This window comes from Amblyraja radiata, chromosome 2 (genome assembly GCF_010909765.2).
Source record: "Amblyraja radiata isolate CabotCenter1 chromosome 2, sAmbRad1.1.pri, whole genome shotgun sequence".
Lineage (NCBI taxonomy): Eukaryota > Metazoa > Chordata > Chondrichthyes > Rajiformes > Rajidae > Amblyraja > Amblyraja radiata.
In genome coordinates, this window is record NC_045957.1 from 52,200,577 (window position 1) to 52,221,363 (window position 20,787).

A 20,787-nucleotide genomic window follows, 5' to 3' on the forward strand; every position below is an offset into this window, starting at 1 on the left:
AGAAAGTGAAAACTGCTTGCATGCCATCCAACTAATCCATAAAAATTGAGCCCCATTTTCTGTGTTGCTTCCCAGGCATTTACAAAAGGTTGCTGTTCACAATTCAGTGGTGCTTGTATTTCCCCAATTAAAAATCTGCATGTCTATATTTGTAACTAAATTATTAATGCAACAATTTTCTCAAACTTTCCCAAAAAATGTAATTGCAGCCAATTACTCATTCCTACAATGTCACCAACACCACAGCAGATACTTTCAAGTTGAATTAAAAAAAATTATCATTTACATCTGCTGTCTGGCAGAAGTTGAAGACACATTTGAACACACAAATTTGAAATTTATTTACACACTTAAAACTTACACATGAAGCAGGTTTTGCAGATATACCTTTTTAAAACCAAATAAGGACAAGAGTGAAGTTAACGGTGAGAAATTTCTTGAGTGAATTAACCAGATTGAAAATTAAAGCCTATCGCCAGTCTTAAAATATAAATATGTCAGAAGATCTGTTATGTAATTTAAGTCACTATACCGAACAAGGTTGTCAGATCATACTAGTCATTCTTTTTGTATTTTGCAAATTCCTGCTGGAAATAAATACCAGATCCAAGTCTTCAAACTTGTGTTTCTCCTTCATATGTCTATAAAGCCATTGACACGCTCATAGAAATCAGATGACATGCAGAAAACTATTCCTATGATTTTAACCGTAATACTTTCAAAAACCCAACAGCTGTAAGAAGCCACAACACCCATCCAATGCAATCTTACTCGTCAAAAGTAGTCAGGCTGCCCCGTGTGCAATGGCTGCCCCTTTACTGACTGCAGCCAGAGGTCAAGGAGGAAATAACACCAGACAGAATAAAGAATACACACTTCACAGCCATTTCTCAATATCTTATAGGCACCGCAAATCAGTTTGGGCCTCAACCTCACTCAAGATGCACATGAAGAGAAGTGCTTTTTATAGTTTTAAAGAGCACTATAATTTTCCACAAAAGAAAAAGATGGTGTTATTTAAACAGAAATACTTGCTTACTTACAGTTGTATGAAGTACGAGTTAAAATTCTAACCCCAGGTAGAAAATGTCAGATCATCACCCACCCCTCCCCCCACTAAACTGCCCAGTCCACAACAAATAACAGCAGGCCGTTTGCATAATCAGATTGAGAGCATGTACAGTGTCCATCGTACACCAGCTGCTATGATATCACAGCAAGACTACAGAACGCCACAACAAACATTAATGCAAGGGAGAGTTCAAACACAAGTATGAATAGAATCTTAGTCACAGTTGGGAATTCATTAAAAGGTAAATTATTAAATTCATACTATTTTCTTCAATTCATTCCCAGTAACAGCTGGTCCTAAGACATGGGGAAAGAAAAGCCACATAACTGACACATAGATTTGTTGTGCAGTTTGAGAATTGAAGGCAAATATTCAAACATATCAGGCCAAAGTCATCTGACCCATCCCCCATTACAAATCCCCACCCTTCTACCAAGCAAGTTTTAGCCATTCCCCCTCCAATTGCAGTGTGCAGTCTTTCATCCTTTTAACGCTTCACTAAGTGCTCTATGGCACCATATTCCCAACCTGCCTTTCACAGCAGGTACAAAGGTCGCTTTTGCAATGGTGGGCGTACCCACATCAACTCTGAACGTTCCAGCGCGAGCTGGAATGCAGTGACTGCTGGGCCCAAGAATTTCACTTTGAATAACAAATCAAACACACTTTGCCCCGATTGGTCCTCTGGCCTCAAACACAACTTTATGGCAACCCTAACTGACACCATCTCTTGACCTTTCTTTACGTGATGAGGATGTGGATTAGCAGTGCCCCTTACATTTGCCTTGAGGCAAAATGGGAGAAGCTCCTTACTGCTCAACTGTGCACATCATGTCACACAAAAAAAAACTAGACAATTCAAACTAAATTTCCTAGCTTGAAAATGAATATATGCAGCACTCTGGCATTTGAATAAATATGCACATTGTGCATTGATGAAAACTGAGCAGGAAGACCAGTGTGAAATAGTTGCATATGTCATTTGTTGGTTTGTTATTCGCAAAGCAAGCTTTTTCCATTTGAAATCCCTACCATTTCTAACTACACAACACCACCTCTCCAAAAAGTTGCATTTTAAGTAAGATTATACAAAAAAACTAAAGAAGGCATGTTCACCAAATCCAGTCCTTCAGACCAAAGTGAATACTTGTGTAGGAAAGGCTTTATGTACAGCTCACAGAATTCACATAGCAGCAAACTAACTGGGTGGGCTTCTATACTGGTATATATGCAAGATTCCAAATACTGTAGAAGCAATTTTACTAAATAAAGCTAAGTAACTGATCAATCTTTTTCCACACATTACAACACCCAAAATATTCAGCAGACCTGCATGCAAAAAAGTTTAAAGAAACCAAGTATACAAACTAACTTTCCCTATTTGAAAAGTATTTTAGCAACAAACCCAAAAATGTTTTTAAAATAAAAAAATAAAAATTGGTTACAAATCTCTAAATCTGCAGAATCTAAAAAGAGATTAAAAAAAACCCTTTCTATTCAATCTCACAATTGCTATAACTTAATTGAAAAGAAAATATTCTTTGAACCACAAAGGAACACTTATAAACTCAATTTTGTACTGATTGAAAAATGGTAGTATTTAAATATCTAAATACAGCCCATTTATTTTATACACAAATCTAGCCACGATAGGCAAATGTATCTACCCTTTCATTTCAAAAGGGGTACTAACACGTGGCTATAAACCACTTTCTGTCATTCATTGTTCCCATATTCGCAGAACAAAGGCAATTTACACATTAATTTCAAACCATTTCCACAAGACTGTTTGAATTATTCAAAGCACAGCCAGCCTTTCTATACCCACAACAAGGTTTAGCCTAGAACACCAATGTTAAGATCAAGAATGTTACACCCTTGGCGTTACATTTAATAAATGAGAATTTGCACTCATGAGAAACTATGGTTAATTCAAGATCCTCAAACCAAGATTGAGTGCCCCCTTCATTCCTCCACAGGGGACAAATTAAATTCATGCACTGGCCCCAGAACCAACAAAAAATTGTGTTTGAGTTTGTTTGGAAAAGAACACCAAGTTTTAACTCAAATTGAGCTATGCGGATCTTTACAAATTTTGAAGACGTTCTCTTTCACAGAAAGACAACGTTTATTTCAACAATCTAAATTTCAATATGAAGAACACTCGTTATTATTTTGTAGCATTGACAAATGCAATGCCAATTGTAAAATGTATATGTATATACAAGGGGTCATTTAATGGTCTATTTCACACCAATTACAATGTTAATATTATAGTTCTCTTATCAAGTATTTGGTAATTCAAATACAAGCATTTAAAACAAAAATCTATCTTTAAAGATGACTTTTTTGGAGACGCCACATTGTAACCGTCAATGCATTCAGAAATCAAATTGGTGTGGAACACAAAAGATATTTATGTCATATCTGATCAAACCCATTCCAATGGAATTTAGCACAAAAACAACAAAGCCATAACGTAATATAAAATTCAGCATTTGTGTTTGTTTTCAAATGTACATAGTTTTAAATTGTTGAACTGTTATCCAGATTCAGTTTGTAAATATATGTTTGCAACACAAACATAATACAGGTTTCAAAACCAGATATAAACAAAGGGACACATTCACAAGCAAAGCAAGGGTAAACAGATGAACAGATTCTAAACTTGTCAATTGATATTAGAGCACAACTTTTTAATATTAGAGCAAACATTTTAAACAATATTGCTACTGCAATAGAGGATTAGAGCAATAACTGTTTTTTAAATAAATGCAAATAGAATCTGTTTTCTAAGGAAAGCCCGAATTATAGCAACAATACTGAAAGTGAACCTGGTCCATATCTATGAGGCTAATTTCAGTGCACAAAGAATTAAGTTCAAAACCATTGCTAGAATGATGAATTATATAAAGTTTCAACTTTGTGAGAAGAAAACTAAGTCACACTCACTTGTTCAGATACATGGAAAATCTTACAAAAATCGACTTTAATTTAGAACAGGTTTAAATTAGACAAAAAACATTTTAAATGAATCATTCAATAAATCAGTCTCATTTTTAGATTCATCCTTAAATGTCCAAGTTATATCATTCACATCACTTTTGCATTCAACCCACATGTACATAAAATGTTATTTCAAATTTCTTCATGCTTTGCAATCAAATTGAAAATTTAGTCAAGCCTACTCAAATTATTATATACCTAAGTCCTGGAACATGAGTAATGTAGATCTAAACTGTGCACATATATGGGTGGAGGAAATTCAACACAGGATGTTATCCAAAAGTTTCTTCTACCAAACACTTCACATTCTCCTTGGATCCATGAAAATATTTTCAGCAACTACCTCTTAGCATTCTATACAAATGTCCAATTTATTTAGAACTAGAGTCCATGATCAAAAAGCAGTCAATTTGAAAGCTGGAAAACGTTCTCAATTGGATACACATCTCAAATATGTGTTCACTCTTGAGGCAGAAATAAAAAAAATGCATGTATTCAGCTTGTGAGGAACATCATACCCTGGTCAAATTAATAAAACTCTAACTTGGAAACATATCCCATCAAAAACGGAAGCTTTAGCATTTTATGTGGACTAAAAATTATAAAATAACAATTTTGACCACCAATAAACTTTTGATATCACAGCCCCAAAATATTACCCACTTTCTTGTAATGGTCAAAGCTCTCTCAAGGTTTAAGTAAAAATAGTGCTTAGTTCCAATTTTAATCTGTACAAACTCGAAACTGTAGTTGGATAATCTCAGCAGCATTTCATGTTGATTACATGTGCATACATGGGAACTGTCTAGGAGTAATACACGTTCACAATCCTTTTGAAATCGATTCAGTTATTCGTGTATAATAAAGGAAACGTTTTAACTTTAATCGTCTTGGGTTTTTCCCCCCCTTTGGTTGACAACTCCTCACGTGTTTCTCAACTAACACAACGTAAAGCATTTCCTGTTGACCCACAAGCTTATAGTATGGCATTAGGTCCAACGGTTTTAGTAAATTTCCTTTACTAAAGTATTTTAATGAAAAACTAGTGTAAATTAAGGAAATAAGATTATGGACATAATGCATTACCCAAAAGACTCAATAAATAAGCAAATTAAAAAAGGCAATTAGATGTTACACAATAGTCGAATACATATGGTTTGGATCACATTTAACTCTAAATAGACGGATGGAATAATAAACGCGTTTTATTTAAATTTGTATATGCAAGTTAGAATGAGCGAATCCATTTACCTTTGACGTTTAGGAACAGAGTGCTCCACTTCTATAGATTTTCCGTGCAGCTCAACTTTACCTGCAGAAATTGACAAAATGCACGTGTTTACCAAATTACTGCGAATTCAACATATATTTTAAAAGTGACCAGTTGATTTATGTGCGTTTATCTTAGTGTGCAGATATCAGCAACTTCCCAGGTAACGAGGTTACAAATCTTTGAATCGGATGAACAGCTGGAATTCGAACACAGACGCAAAGAGTTAAACGCACTCTCAAAAGTGATGTAAACAAGTACATTAGAAAAAGTCGTGGACAATTGTTATGTATTCTAATTTTCAGCCATGTTTCTAGTGGCCGAGTCCTAAAGGACACTTTTGGGACTCAGCATGGCCGACCAGAAACGAATTCGCGCTGTCACACGTAATGAACGAAAATAAACTTCATAGTTGATAATTTCTGGGGCAATGGGATTTCATTTGTCGTTCCCCCCTAAAATTAAATTATAAAAACACAAGTGCACGCTCCCTTCCTGGGCGCGCATTGATTTGAATGATGCTTCCGAGCTGCCGCTAGGGTCGTTAAAGGCCTACACAATACAATTACGAACCAACTTGCCCATTTTAAGTATTTTTATTTAAACCCATTAGTTTAATAAGTAAGCGACAAAGCATTCTGCACGACATTGACCTTCGCTTAGTTTCTTGCTAGCTTTTACAATGCTGCAACATTTCATAAACAGCAGGGAAAAAAGACCGCGTGCCGCTGTAAAAGGATGGAACAGATTATAATAATAATAATTTCGAGTTAAAAATTGAAGCAGGTAAAGTTTGCAATTTCTTCCGCTGATGCCCGAGCAAGGGCGGTTTACGCGCGTGTTCTGGAAAGAGTTATTTTTGAAGTGCTCAATAGCAACCATCCTCCTCTCCCCAGAGTTTCTGCTAAACCAGGACGCAAGCAGCTGTTTTAGGCCTCTCCACAAACAAGGTTTACGGCAAGTTGGCTTCTAAACACGAGGTTTCGTGGATACATTTGTGAAAAAACTGCTTACCTGACAGGGTATCTATAGCTTTCATAGCACAGTTATCATCTGGGCAATCGACAAACGCATAACCAGTCTTCACAAGGAATTGTCCAATGAAGGGAATCTTCCATTCCTTGAACAGACTTTCCAAGTCCACAGTGGTTACGTTCTCGGTGAGATTCCCAATATAGAGCTTGTTCATGTTGCTAAAACTACCAAAAAGCAAAAGATATGTCCTTCTTTATCTTCCCCTTTGGAGAAACAATCGGTCGAATTAAATACAAATGTGAAGAAGAGGAGGAGGAGGAGTCCACAAAAGAAAAACTCAGAACAAATAGTAGTATTAACAGTCTAGGATGGCGGGCTGCGGAGAGAGGGAAAAAAACTATATTTTTTTTTGGTCTTTCCCCCAAAACCCCTTTCGCAAACAGGCTGTGAAAATGTCACACTACGTTACCATAAGCACCGCCTCTAAATAAAATGCTGCTCTAAAAAATCCCAGAAAATTCCGACTGAATGAGCCACGTGGTCAAACTACACATCAACCTCTCACGTGAGGAATCCTAGCTATTCAATTATCCCCAGGAAGGGAGGGGTGCGGGGGAGGGTAATGTTAGAGGAAGCGGATAAATATCCCAATTGTGGAATAATATTTGTTGGATTGCTAATCGCGACGTTTTTCCTTTTTTTTTGCGCCTTCTCATTCGTACGTAGCCGGACTCTTGGATCCTATCATGCGCCTTCAGCCTCGCTACCAATTGACCGAATTTCCCCCCCCCCCTGCCTGCTGATTTCATTCATTGGTTTAAATCACTCTGCCATATACAAGGACGATGGCGCGAAAACTCCCCTGGCTGCGGTGCGCCCTTCGGTGTGGTGGTGGTTGTGCGAGAAATTGTTCTCGTCGATTGCCCCGAGGAGAGGAGGGGAGGGGGGCTCATCCTTGGGTAGAGATTGAGGGGTGAGGGGTTGTTTCAGCGGTGATCTCTGCATCGCGTGTCTTCTCTTCCCTCCAAGCTGAATTACTTACCCAGCTTTGAAAGGATTTCACGTTCAGGAGATACCCCGCGCGTCGCCACCAAAGCTGAAACCTTGCAATGGCTGCTCTTTAATAAACGAGACGTAAATACTTTATATATTTAACACTTTTTCTTTGTAATTGTGTGTTTTTTTTTTAAACTCTCAATTCCTTAGCTATCGGTTTGACCCACCAAGAAGATAATTGTAGGATCGCATCGAAATGTTGGTTGGAAGCGATTTTGAAAGTGAACATAGTTTTTCTTTAATTTAAATCTGGGTGGTGCGCGATGGCTCCCACAAGACGTCGTTGCCGTTCTAAAATTGGATTTGGATATCTTTGTCTTAAAGGGTCGTTGGTTGTAATATTTACGCATAGATGTTGCCCTAAATACTAAAATCGATCAAATTTGTAGCCATTCGTGTTGAAACGTAGCGTTATTTTTTTGTAATGGGAGCTTTTTTTGTATTTGTGAAGGAAACAACAACGGTTAACTCAAATCATATTCTTCAGTTTTAGTGATGGAAGTGTTCAAAATGAACGAACAGAAGAAACCCCACGTCCGAAATTAAACTCGTGTGGGGTTTTCTTTCTGTTGGCGGATTCGTCTTAAAAAAATTCTGGGTATTGCTGATTTAAACTTGTTTAACGCTAAGTTACCGTTTTATGTTTTAAAAAAATCCCGGTCCCCCTCCCCTGAAGCTGGAACCCTCTGATAGTTAGAAAATAATTGTCAATATCTGGTCATTTTTAACCTTTCATTTGTTGAACGTGAATGTAGCTCTCGGCTTTAACATAACGCCCTATCGAGCGCATACCACGTTTTTATATCTTTAACATTGACCTAAAAAGCGCAATTAATTTGCCATTTCATTTGCGTTCGCGACTGCAAAATCTTTTGTTTCGATCGTATGATTTTTTAAAATCGATTATTACTCTCCTTTCTCCGAAAATCATAATAATCTTAATGAAGTTCAAATATGTAGTTATTAGTAATGAACGACAAATTGTTTTTACTTAAATGGCATGAAAGCGTTATCTTTTCTGATGTCATTAAACCCCGAAAAATGTTCTGATTGTGTGGGGACTTCATGCTTTCCCTGATTCGGTTGATTGTCTATAATTACCTATTTTTAGACCACTCTGTACAAGATAAAATAACTGTCTATTGTGAGGATGTGTAAAGTATGTCTATAGAAATAACAAAATATGAAAATACCAATTTAATTTGGTTAACTGGTGAATTGATCATTCAAACACAAGTACTCCACTTTAAATACAGAAAGAACTAACTGGACATTGTGATTGAAACGTTTAACCACAGTGCTGTTTTAAAAGCTTCATTTCAGAAAGACATCCTGGCAGAAATATAATGCAATATGTAACATTCAGAATTTGATAATTTGCAGAAGATAACTTTATGGCAACATTTGGGAGGGGGTGACATTTGTATCAGCGCAGTGTAGTTATTCAAGTAGTCAGATCAAATTTGAAATGTATCTTAGTTTTTTTAGCTCTTCTAATAGTTGTTTTTGAATTTGGTTTAAATCCCAGAAATCCCAGGAAATTTAATTTGGAAGCTATCAAAAAGCTAACCAAAAGCTTATATTCTTAAAAACGTGTTATTTTAATTGGGGAACCCAAGTTTCCAAATGTAAAATGTTAACTGCTTTTGTGGTTAAAAATACCCATTTCATCTTTATGTACCTGGGTGTGTTAATGTTGTAAAAAAAACATAATTATTTCAAACTTCGCGTTCCTAATTTGCAAAAAAACATAGTTGTGCAGTTGGTATGTGTGATAAGAACTTTTCATCAAACTTATATTTATATCAAAGTTTGAATTTTGGGGGGAATTTTCTTCCATAATATTTTAAACTTAAATCTGATGTATGCCTTCTTCACACTAGAGTATATAATATTGCATATTTGTTTTATTACTTTATTGTAATCCTTGCAAAGAGAATGATTATTTCAAATGTTAAAAAGTTACAAATGTGGAGTAAAACCTGCTTTGATTAAGGACAAATGAAGTGGTGATTGATTATTAAAAAAAAAAAAACTTTTCAAACATTTAAATAGCATATGTTTGTGAATAAGAACAGTTCTTTATTTTTTCTTTACATTCAGGGTAATCCTGATGGTGAATTTAAATAACTGATTTATATTAAAGTGCTTGACCTCTGGAGTTTGCCTATCCAAATAAATACATTGGATTTATAATTCACACTGTTCAACATATTTAGTTGTCAAAATTTAAAAAAATGATTAAACATGAGATTGAAACATTATAAAACAATTTTTAAACTATTATGAAAGATTTGCAATTTTATGGAATAATAAGTTTGAGAATTATTTTGATAATTACAGTACAAAATGGATTGTGTTCTTTGTTATTAAATCCAAGACACTTTTAAAAGATTTAATTGTTTTATGGAAGTATTTGCATTACTCTGTTATATGAATATGCAGATACAATCCGATACCTGTATTGTAAATTTTGTTGCTTGATGTGAATCTAGCCGGTTTAAAGCTTTGATTGGACCAATGAGGCATAATTCTGTGCACGATTTTTGTTTTTAAAAGCCCACATATACAACCTAATGGCATTGTTTTATTTCAGGCTGATTTACGTAACATTGATTGTATTGGTGTCGATATTTGAATCCCTTCATCTTTCATGATAAGTTGTGAATATCATATTAACATCACTAATGTTTCTGTAATCATTCTCACAACTTTAGAATTATTAAAATATGCATTGTTAATCGTTTCTGGGAATCCTGCATTCTGTATTCTGCAACTTTCTAATAAAGCTGATTGCATTTTCTGTTGAAGCATGTGTGTTTGGAGATCAATAGTGGACAATATACTGTGTAATCAATTTATCTATCTCACATTTTACACCAAAAAATGTTTGTTTGAAGCAACACAAATATGAGATCAATTATTGTAAGTACATTAAAATTTTCTGGTCCAAAACACTAGTATATTAACATTTGAACTAATCTTCAGTTTGTTTAAACAAATATGTGCATATATTTCCACTTGTCATTTATAAATATTGTTCTGATTGCCATTGTTACCATGTGCATTTACTTGGATCACATGTTTAAAGAAATATAAATCTTACTTTTTCAATAACATACACGTGGTTGGTCTTCAGTTCATGCATGTCAAAGCATGAAAGGTTAATGCTGATGTAGAGATAACAGTTTTAAAACTTAGTGTGAATGAATCACAGTAAAAATTGGGGGGTGGGGGGGTGGGGGGGAGCCTTTCCCATGTCTATGGACAGTATGAAGATGGTAATGGAAATAAATGTGGTCTACTAAAATGTTGGTGTACAAAGAAAGGCAATGGTAGTCAAACTTGGCTAAGTGTTGGGAATCTTTGGAAGGAAAGAGGGTGGATAAGCTAGATGTGATAATGTTTCTGAAAAGAGCAGGGAACAATTAACCAAGTAATGCCTTTCTGTAACACATTTTATTAATATTAGAAAAACCTTTTTAGAGAAATTGAAATGAGCTTCGCAATGGACTCTATTTCATTAATCTGATTTGAATCGTTTAAAAAAAGTTGAATGTTGCATATTAAAAATCAAAGTTATATTCTAAGTTTGTGGAAGGCAGTTGCTTTATCCTGATCCCATTCTAGCCATGTTTGAAATGTTGTGTGTTCATAAGGTTCAACAAAGATCCACTGAAGCCAGCTGCCGAAGGATAGCGAAAGTACTACTAACAGTTCCCTTTTTGGTACTCTTCTATTTCAAGCGTTTGAATTTGGTTTTTGCTCTAACTTTCCAACATAAACTCACTTTAGAAATCAAATCTGTTTTCCTCCCTCAGGCTCCATCAAGTAATAGGTGTTGATACTTGTGTGTAATCAATTCTACTTGTGATTTATATAAGCAGTTGTCCATTAGAGGCAAAGGTCTGATAAGGGAATAATGACAAGTTCAAATGGAGGTAGGTTTAGTTGGCAACATTTGGGTATAATTTTTTTAATTCTGGTTAAGATATTTAAAAAAAATTTTAATCATGAATGAAGAGCCTTGAATATTATTAAGTGTACAGTTTGTTGAAGGTTAAGAATAGCCTAGTTTTCTACCAAGTTTAACCATTTTTAGTTCAGGTGTCTCTCAATGATTAAACAGAAGTGTCAAATAAGCCATTCATCCCCTTGAGCCAATGCCTGTGTTTGAGAGAACTATCTATTTAGTTTGATTTTTCCTTTGTACCATTCCTAATACACCAATTAAACTTGGTATAAGATTTACTTCTAATTTTATGTTGTTTAATTCGTTAAGCTTCAAATCATCAAACTCCCTGTATAAATAAAAATGACATATACTTGATTACAATATAATTACCTACTGAAATATTATTCGATTTGTAGCTTACTGTCTTAATTGGATAAGAGGTTCAGTTGTTCGAGTAACTTATAAAATAGTAGTATTTTCTGAACTTTTTATAGGCATTAGAGAAGTTGTAATATTTTAAACATTGTCATACATAGCTAAGTATTTGAAAACTTAGATTCATGTAACTAAACGGATTCTAAGTTCAGCTGTTTTCTAAATTGTTCAAAAAGTGTTCCAAAGAGAGATTTGCTTTTAATAAATTATGCAAAGGGATTTTCAGGTATCCTCATCAATTGAATATTAAAAATAAATAGTATTTAATCTGAATCATATAATTTAAAAACTTGAAATTTGGATCTGTATACATAATTTAATGTGTGTTTTTGTAGTCATTTGTTTACAAATGTATTTCTTAAGTCAGAACTATTTTGACAAATTAATTTATAATTCACGTTTCCTACTGACTGGTACCTGAAATTGAATGGAGATTTGTTTTTTTAAGCAGGAGAAAGGTGTAGAAATAATATCTGTTCCTTTAGAAATTTAGATGTTGTATGTAATCTGTCACAAAATTATCTATTAACCAACTTGATTACTTTATAGAACATTTAGTTCATATATGTTGATAGACATCAAAGAGCCATTGAATACAGATGTGCAGAAATAAAGCTTTAAATTATTTCGTTGAAGTGATTTATAAATTGCCACATTAAAAAAAACATTCAGCAAAATCAATTCGTATTGGTATTCGTTATTCTCTTATCTAAACCACCTGAGTTGCATTTTCTTGTGTGTTGAATGCATAGTCATTCCATAGTTAACCTTGGAAATGGTTTGGATGTAACAAAATCGGACTGCAATGAATGCTGATGGGTGGAGATACTCACTTCTGTACAAAGGAGTATTTATAGAATTTTGACAGTTGTAAGAAATTGTATTATGATGAAGAGTAACTCAAGAACAATGAAGCACTAAAGCATATGTGTGTTAATCTAAATTCATGATATGAAATTCTGGAATGCCGGGTGGAATTTGAACTACTTTTCCTGTCTGCAATTGACACTTTATGTGGACATAATGAATATCAAAACAAAAAAGTGTGTACACAGCTATCGATGTCCAACTTCTAATCTGGAAAAGGGAAACCATGAATGTAATTGTAAAATATTTTAAATTGCATTTGATATACCACTGTCAACGAGACTAATAATAATTAATTGTAAGTTTGCATTCAATGCAAATTAAGTTATTACTATAATTGTGTTAATGTAACATTCAGAATATTTGCAGTTTGGGGATCAAAATATTCTTCATTGTGAAGATGTGGAATCCAATTAGAATGATTGAAGTACCTAGTATTTGTTAAGACAAATTATTAAAATAGTTAATACTGGAGATGTGAGTGAGAAGTAAAAAGAGAAAATGCAAATTTTGCTTTGTTGAAATGATTACTGAGTAAGTGTCTGAATAAAAGATTGAATGTGTGAAGTAGAGATTAAAAGAAACCTTTTAAGATAACGATGTAGAATAAACTCGTTTGAAATCAATTAATTTATGATCAACTAACAGTTGAAATAGATGTTGAAAGGATATTTGTTAATTTATAACAAATAATGAAACATAAGACAGCATATTTTTAATATACTAATTACTTAAATGTTTGTTTTTTCATGTGAAATGTTAAGTGCTGAAGCACTAGGAAAATGTAGTCAGTTTTTGGTTTGTTTATATCCAAAAGGGAGAAATCTGTCTATTTTTAATTTTGATTGGGAGAACAGTTAGATTCTGCTATAAAGATTAGTAACCTGATCAATGATTGGTCATTAAAATGAAGAATGTACAGTTGGAAGAGATACCAGTACTTGTGTAGCCACACTTGAGTCTTTAGAATGGATGAGAGAATATTTTGGGGAGTGGTTGGAAGGAATAAAAGATTAGAATTGTAAATTTAATTATGTTCATTTGGGGGGGGGAAATAAATTAATTGAGGTCATATTTTAATTAGCGATTTACAAATTATGTAAATTTAGTGAAAGAATGAGAGGAGATTTGATAGATGGGAGATTTAGATATGGCAGGTGACCTTTTTCCTCGTTTGCCAATGATTCAAGGACTTGAGCAGCTGATTCCAAATAATGGGCATAGAAATGTGAGCTTCGTTCGTTGCGAAATGATCCAAAAACTTGCAGCCTGCAAAGTTGGAAACTGGATCAATTAGGGCTTTCAAGTGATAATTGGATGGGTACTGGTATGGTGAGGAATAGTTTGCAGTTGCAAGGGAAAAGGCTGGGGTAGTCGGATTGAATAGAATGCTGTGCAAGGGAACTGACTGTCTCGAGGCTGAATGGCCACATGTGCAGTAACAATTCTCTGAAATAACAAATGTTCCAATGTAGGCATGCAAAAACATCATGTTTATGGACACATTTTAGCTTAATGTTACAATATTTTAAAATTGTGCTCTTAACATGATGCTGTAGTCTGTCTCCATGTTGAATGTTTCACAAACCAAAATTGGTTAAAACAGAAATGTTACCAATCAGAAGTACGTGGTTTCTTTTGTGACTATTGCAATGTGCACTGTTACCTAAATTAGGGAGTGTCTAAATATTATAAACACAAGGTGGAAATGTAACCCAATTTATACAACAAAATAATGTAGCATCTTTGACAGATTTGTTACTAATTAGTAAGATGTTTTTTTAAAACATTGATTTTTTTTTAAATGTAGACCCGATTTACACCAAATGGACTTCATCTACTGAAGAATTAGATTAGAAAGATAGATTAAATTTTACATTGATATTTAAAGTAGAAAAGGGGAGAAAATACTAATTGAAAACACTTGTCATGTTTGTTCATTTAAAGTCAAAATTTCTAAACTGGTTAGAAATTTTAAAATTAGTTCTGACAAGCAATTGATTTGAGCAGATTGGAATATGGAAAAGATGGGGAACAATAGTTAATAAATAAATGTGTAGTAAGTGGGCTTGTTTCGAGTAATAAATGATTCCAGAATCTCTGCATTTATTAACAAAAGGTGAGATCATTAAGTTTGATAACTAAATAATCTAACCTCGATAGCTGATATATATAGTTAGAAATGTGTGACATAATTTTAAAAATCTAAAAATTAGGAATTGCCAATAGATCGAATGTTCGAACTTAAAGCTTGAATCAGAATCAACAAACTATACACAATCACATTTGTTCTGATATGATATTTCTGATATTTCAAAATGTTCTATACAAATTCACAATTTAGGCACAATCTTTCCAAAGTGAACGGTGGAAATTTGGAGTTGGGATAACAAAAAATAAACAAAAACAAATGTTAAATAGATCAGGCAATATATGTGGGGAGAGAAATGGAGTCATGTTTCCACTTAGAATTGAATTGAACAGCTTCAAACAAATGGCTAATTGAACCAGCTAACTTGGGGACCTCCAAAACACCTTTATAATTTTTTTTTTAAAATCAGTCCACATGTATATCAAATGATTCAAAATATAAATATATTGGTGAGACTATTAATCTCAAACCTTGTGAATGAAATAATCATTAGTCCGACAACAGACTGATTGGGACCTTGATCAATTAAGATTTTGTACTTAAATATTTAATACCATCCTTAAAGTAATTAGACTTACTTTGGCTAAAGTTCATCAAGGCTAATTTAGCCTTCTACATTTAAATAGGAAAAAGGGATACAATTACAAGAGAAAGCACATCTCAATTTGCTGTATCTAAATCCCAATAATGTACATAAGCCAATGGCACATTGATAAACAGAAAAAAAATATGCAGTCAGATTTAATATAAATTTCACAACATATATAAAAACAAAGGTGAGGACTTTAACAGATAAAACTAATATTAACTAAGTGTTTAGTGGAAAAGTGGACAATGAACTGGACTACCAACTCTATTAAAGACTGGTGTTGAGATACTTAACAGCAGTTAGAAAGGAGTCGTGATACAGCAGAAATAATAAATGGCTACCTTGCATTAATCCACAACTGTTATTATTAATAAAGGTTTTATTAGTTTGTTATAAAGATGATTGTAGCCCAGTAAGAATTGCCGACCTGAGAGTTATTAATAAGGTATCACGTAAGATGTTTAGAAATACTAAAGTCTTCAGGAATTGCTAGTAACCTTTTACAATATCCATTCTTCAGTGGATTTGGATCAGCTGGTTATCTTTGATTGTCGTAAGTATTAATTTAGGACTATTGCTATTTACCATTTTAGTAAAGATAGAGTTGTAGGCTTTAGAATAATCCACAAATTTACAAGCAAGACAAAGACCACATGTAAGATTTATGGATGTTGTGGACACTTGAAACCAAACGGCTATAGATCAGTCTGAAGAAGGGTCTTGACGTGAAATGTCACCCATTCCTTCTCTCCAGAGATGCTGCCTGTCCTGCTGAGTTACTCCAGCATTTTGTGTCTTCCTTTGATTTAAACCAGCATCTGCAATTCTTTCCTGCACAGCTATAGATAAAATCAAGACTGGATAGTATTTGACATTTTTTGGTGTTAACAAAAGCTTTTCACTATCTCGGTATACGTGATAATAATAATAAACTAAACTATGTGCACAACATGAAATGTGTAATAAAAAATAAATTCAAAAAACCCAAACAACCAATACAGATATGATTAATCTTTTGAAAAAGATGTGGATTTTTGAGACAAAAAATGGCAATCAAATTGAAAATTTGAAATTGCACAAATTGTGCAGCTAACTAAACAGGTTTAGTTTATTGTCACATGTACTGAGGTAAACAGCCTTAATACAGGCAGGCACAAATGTTGCTAATTGAGACATCCATGCTTCAAGAATGGTGCTGAGCTAGTTAAACTTTAAAACATTTTTTTGGTTTTGAAGCTGCAACATTTAAGTCCAAAGATTTTAAATTGCAATTAATAGCTGAACTATTTGGACAAATCAAGAACATACTATTCTATGGCTAGATTGCACTTTATGTTCCAAGTTAATTTCTGGTTCCATTGGCGACCACAAAGATCTAACTTCTCTTCCTTACGAAGGAATTTGAGATAATCAATCAGAGATATTTAAAAAATGAAGGAAAAAATATTCCAGGATATTATTTAGAAATGAATTGTAGTTCTGTATCTTCATAAGTTGAAACTATCAAATATAACTGCTAGGATAACATCAGAATGAAACTTGATTAAACACAAAGAATTAGCAGTCCAAACCCTGGAATCATCTAAAATAGCGATATTCAGATCAAGGCTCTCGAAGATCTCTAATTTCTGTATTAAATATGAAATGTTATTATTGCTTGAGGGTAATAATTATACTATGTTTCCAGTTAAGCACGGCTAATACTAGGATACAATTAGAATTATTTTGAACAACTGCACACATTCCTGTCATGGCTGTCCAACACAAAAACACTTCAAATTTATGTACTATGCATAGAACGCAATATCACAGAGCTTGTATCTTGGGAGGGCGAGGGGAGGGGGTAGTATTCCATCTAACTTGACAACCAGATAACTAAATGCATGCAATAAGTTATCTAAATTTTGTTTTTATTATACTTTAAATTTATTTATATCAGAAGGTTTAGAGGATTTGGCCATGGCTACAAATATGATTGTAAGTATGTGCTAGTGGGGTGTTGCAGAAGTACACAATAGAGGTGGTTCCTTTGGTTGATGGTGAATGTGAATGGAATTGAACACCACATATTAAAAACAATTGGATGATGAAATAGGAGCAGAAATATCATCTTTCTGGAAGGATGAATCAGTGGGATGCTGTTCCACAAATATAAGTAATCCGTACAAGGTGGTGCTTTTGATTCAAAGTGCTCAAAAACCCTCCATGTAATGATACTTCATTGTACTTATCTGCATTGAGAACCATTAAAAGTAGATAACTAGTCCAAAGTGGTTGATTAAATGATAAAGCTTATTTTCAATAAACCTGACAAGATGGAATGATGTAAGTAGCAATGTGGAGCTAATTCTGTAATTTTTTTTTTAATGGAGAAAGATGGAACTAGAATTTAAAAAAGCATTTTCAGCACCATCTGGCACATCTTGCTTTATTAAAAACTAATTTTGAACCTGGGGCAATGTGGTCCTTCCATAAGGTAAGGTACTGTCTGATTTCCCTCTACCTCATTGCAGACATTGGATGTTGTCTCTGGGACTATTGCACTATAAAATTATAATCCTGCACTCAGTACCTTTTCCTTCAGTCAACTATTGTACTTGAGTTTGACTTAATTCTTTTTATGTATAGTATTATCCCATTTCATTGGATCACATGCAAAATAAAGCTTTTCATTGTACATCAGTAAACATGATTCTAATAAACCTTAGAGGCGCAAAAAGCTAGAGTAACTCAGCGGGACAGGCAGCATCTCTGGAGAGAAGGAATGGGTGACGTTTCGGGTCGAGACCCTTCTGTAATAATAAACCTAAATCTAATGCATGTGATTAGAGCAACTAAGAAACTCCTTTTCATACTTTTGTGTCAATACTGTTTCAGGCATGTTTTTCTAGTCCTATTTCCACATGTACATTAATAGTTCCATAAGTGTTATTAGTAAAGTTTCCCAAAATCTTTGTGGTTTCTTTTTGTGCGATGTCTATTTGTAAATGTGCAGTGAGACACTCTTAAGGCAATGAAACAATTGATTCAACTAGTACTGAGCAATATGTAGTCTGCCTGATATGTATACGGACTCTCAATGTTCCTGTATAACCATCTTTTTTGACATTCAAAGCATCATCCTCATTGAATTTTCCCCACCATCATGAATCTTGTGAGTTACCATTTCATCTAAAATAAATGAATCGTTAGTGTCTCACAAATTGTTAGTATCACAAATAGTATATTCAGCATAGATAAAGTTGGAGTATTTTCTAAAATGACTTCAACTTCCAACTGAGAAGTTCCAACTCACTCTGAGTGGCAGACTGGCTTGCGAAGCAAAAAGCGCTGTTGAGCCAAAACCAAAGAGGCCAACATCAGGCAATGCCATTGTAGTTGAAGACTCCATTGAGAGAGGTACGGACAAGGGTTTCTGCGGCAACAGACGGGATTCGAGGATGGTGTGCTGCCTTCCTGGTGCCTGGATCCAGGATGTCACAGACAGAGTGCAGAAAATCCTCAAGGGTGAAGGTGAACAGCCGGAAGTGGTAGTGCATGTCAGCACAAACGATGTCGGAAAGAAGGGGATGAATATTCTGCTGCATGACTTCAGAGAGCTCGGAAAAATGCTGAAAGCAGGACCTCCAGGGTTGTTATCTCCGGTTTACTTCCAGTTCCTCGTGCTGGCAAGAGCAGAAAACAGGAAGATACGGGACCTGAATGTGTGGATGAGGAACTGGTGCAGGGGGCAGGGATTTAGATTCTTAGATCACTGGGATCTGTTTTGGAGTAAGGGGGAACTGTACAAAAGGGACGGATTGCATCTTAACAGGTGGGGGACCAACATTCTGACAGGCAGGTCAGTGCTACACGGGTGGTTTTAAACTGAATAAGGGGGGTGGGGTAGTCAAATGGGATAGTCAAGGACAGAGTTAAAGGGAGAGTAAAGGGATGGTTAATGATCCCAGAATTAATGGGAAAGGAAGCTCACAAAGGGATAGGAGAGTATGCCAAGTGTAATAGGGATCGATGTGAAAGGTGAGATGCGTAAGGAATTAAAAGTACTGTATATGAATGCGCGAAGTATAAGAAGTAAAATAGATGAGCTTGAGGCTCTGACATTGTGGGGATTACTGAGACGTGGCTGCAGGAGGGGCCTGGGAACAATATTCAGGGTTATACATCCTATAGAAAGGACAGGCAGGTGGGCAGAGGAGGGGGGGGGGGTAGCTCTGCTGGTGAGGGATGGAAATCAGTCCCTTGCGAGGGAAGACAAAGGGACTGACGAGGTAGAATCACTGGATTGAGTTGAGGAATTGTAAAGGCAAGAAGACACTAATTGGTGTTATCTGCAGACCCCCAAATAGTAGCCCGGATGTAGGATGTAAGTTGCAGCAGGAGTTAAAACTGGCATGTAACAAAGGTAATGCCACTGTGGTGATGGGGGATTTCAATATGCAGGTAGACTGGGAAAATCAGGTTGGTTCAGGACCCCAAGAAAGAGAGTTTGTAGAATGCCTCCAAAATGGATTCTTAGAGCAGCTTGTAATGGAGCTGACCAGAGAAAAGGCAATTCTGAATTTAGTGTTGTTCAATGGACCAGATATGATAAGAGAACTCGAGGTAAAGGAACTGCTTGGAGGTAGTGATCATAATATGATTAGTTTTAATCTGCAATTTGAGAAGGAGAACGTTAAATCGGAAGTGGCAGTGATGCAGTTGAACAAAGGGGACTATGAAGGCATGAGAGGGGAGCTGGCCAAGGTAGACTGGAAAGGGATCCTAACAGGAATGACGGTGGAACAGCAATAGCAGGAATTTCTGGGCATAATCCGGAAGACGCATGATCATTTCATTCCAAAAAGGAAGAAAGATTCTAAGGGGAGTAGGAGGCAACCGTGGCTGACAAGACAAGTTAGGGATAGAATAAAACTAAAAGAAAAGATGTATAACACAGCAAAGAGTAGCCGGAAGCCAGAGGATTGGGAAACTTTCATAGGACAACAAAAGGAAACAAAACGGGCAATACGGGCTGAAAAGATGAAGTACGAAGGGAAGCTGGTCAGGAATATAAAGAAGGACAGTAAAAGCTTCTTTAGATATGTTAAGGGAAAAAGAGTAGCAAAGTCAAATGTGGGTCCCATGAAGTCAGACACGGGTGAAATTATTATGGGCAACAAGGAAATGGCAGAAGAGTTGAATAGGTACTTCGGATCTGTCTTCACTAAGGAAGACACAATCTCCCATATGTACTGGAGGACTGAGGATCTAAGGGGGTAGAGGAACTGAAAGAAATTTTCATTGGGCGAGAAATAGTATTGGGTAAGCTAATGGGACTGAAGGATGATAAATCCCCTGGACCTGATGGTCTGCATCCCAGGGTCCTCAGGGAGGTGGCTCTAGAAATAGTTGACGCATTGGTGATCAT

General features: G+C 35.1%; 1 protein-coding gene and 1 long non-coding RNA gene across 2 annotated transcripts in view; one reads left to right on the forward strand and one right to left on the reverse strand.

Annotated features, from left to right (window-relative positions):
• Window positions 1-7,070, reverse strand: part of igf2bp3 (insulin like growth factor 2 mRNA binding protein 3) — a 108,471-nt gene extending 101,401 nt beyond the window's left edge. Inside the window, exons 1-2 of the mRNA XM_033046389.1 lie at window positions 6,363-7,070; window positions 5,330-5,390 (exon numbers count right to left, since the gene is read on the reverse strand). Coding sequence (XP_032902280.1) covers window positions 5,330-5,390; window positions 6,363-6,537 — 236 coding nt within the window. The 5' untranslated portion in view covers window positions 6,538-7,070. The remainder of the gene's footprint in view (window positions 1-5,329; window positions 5,391-6,362) is intronic.
• A 221-nt stretch (window positions 7,071-7,291) lies between these two features.
• LOC116989171 lies at window positions 7,292-10,189 on the forward strand. The gene is made up of 2 exons (XR_004416144.1): window positions 7,292-7,457; window positions 7,867-10,189. It is a non-coding gene; the product is annotated as an uncharacterized LOC116989171 (long non-coding RNA).
• The last annotated feature ends 10,598 nt before the right edge of the window (window positions 10,190-20,787 follow it).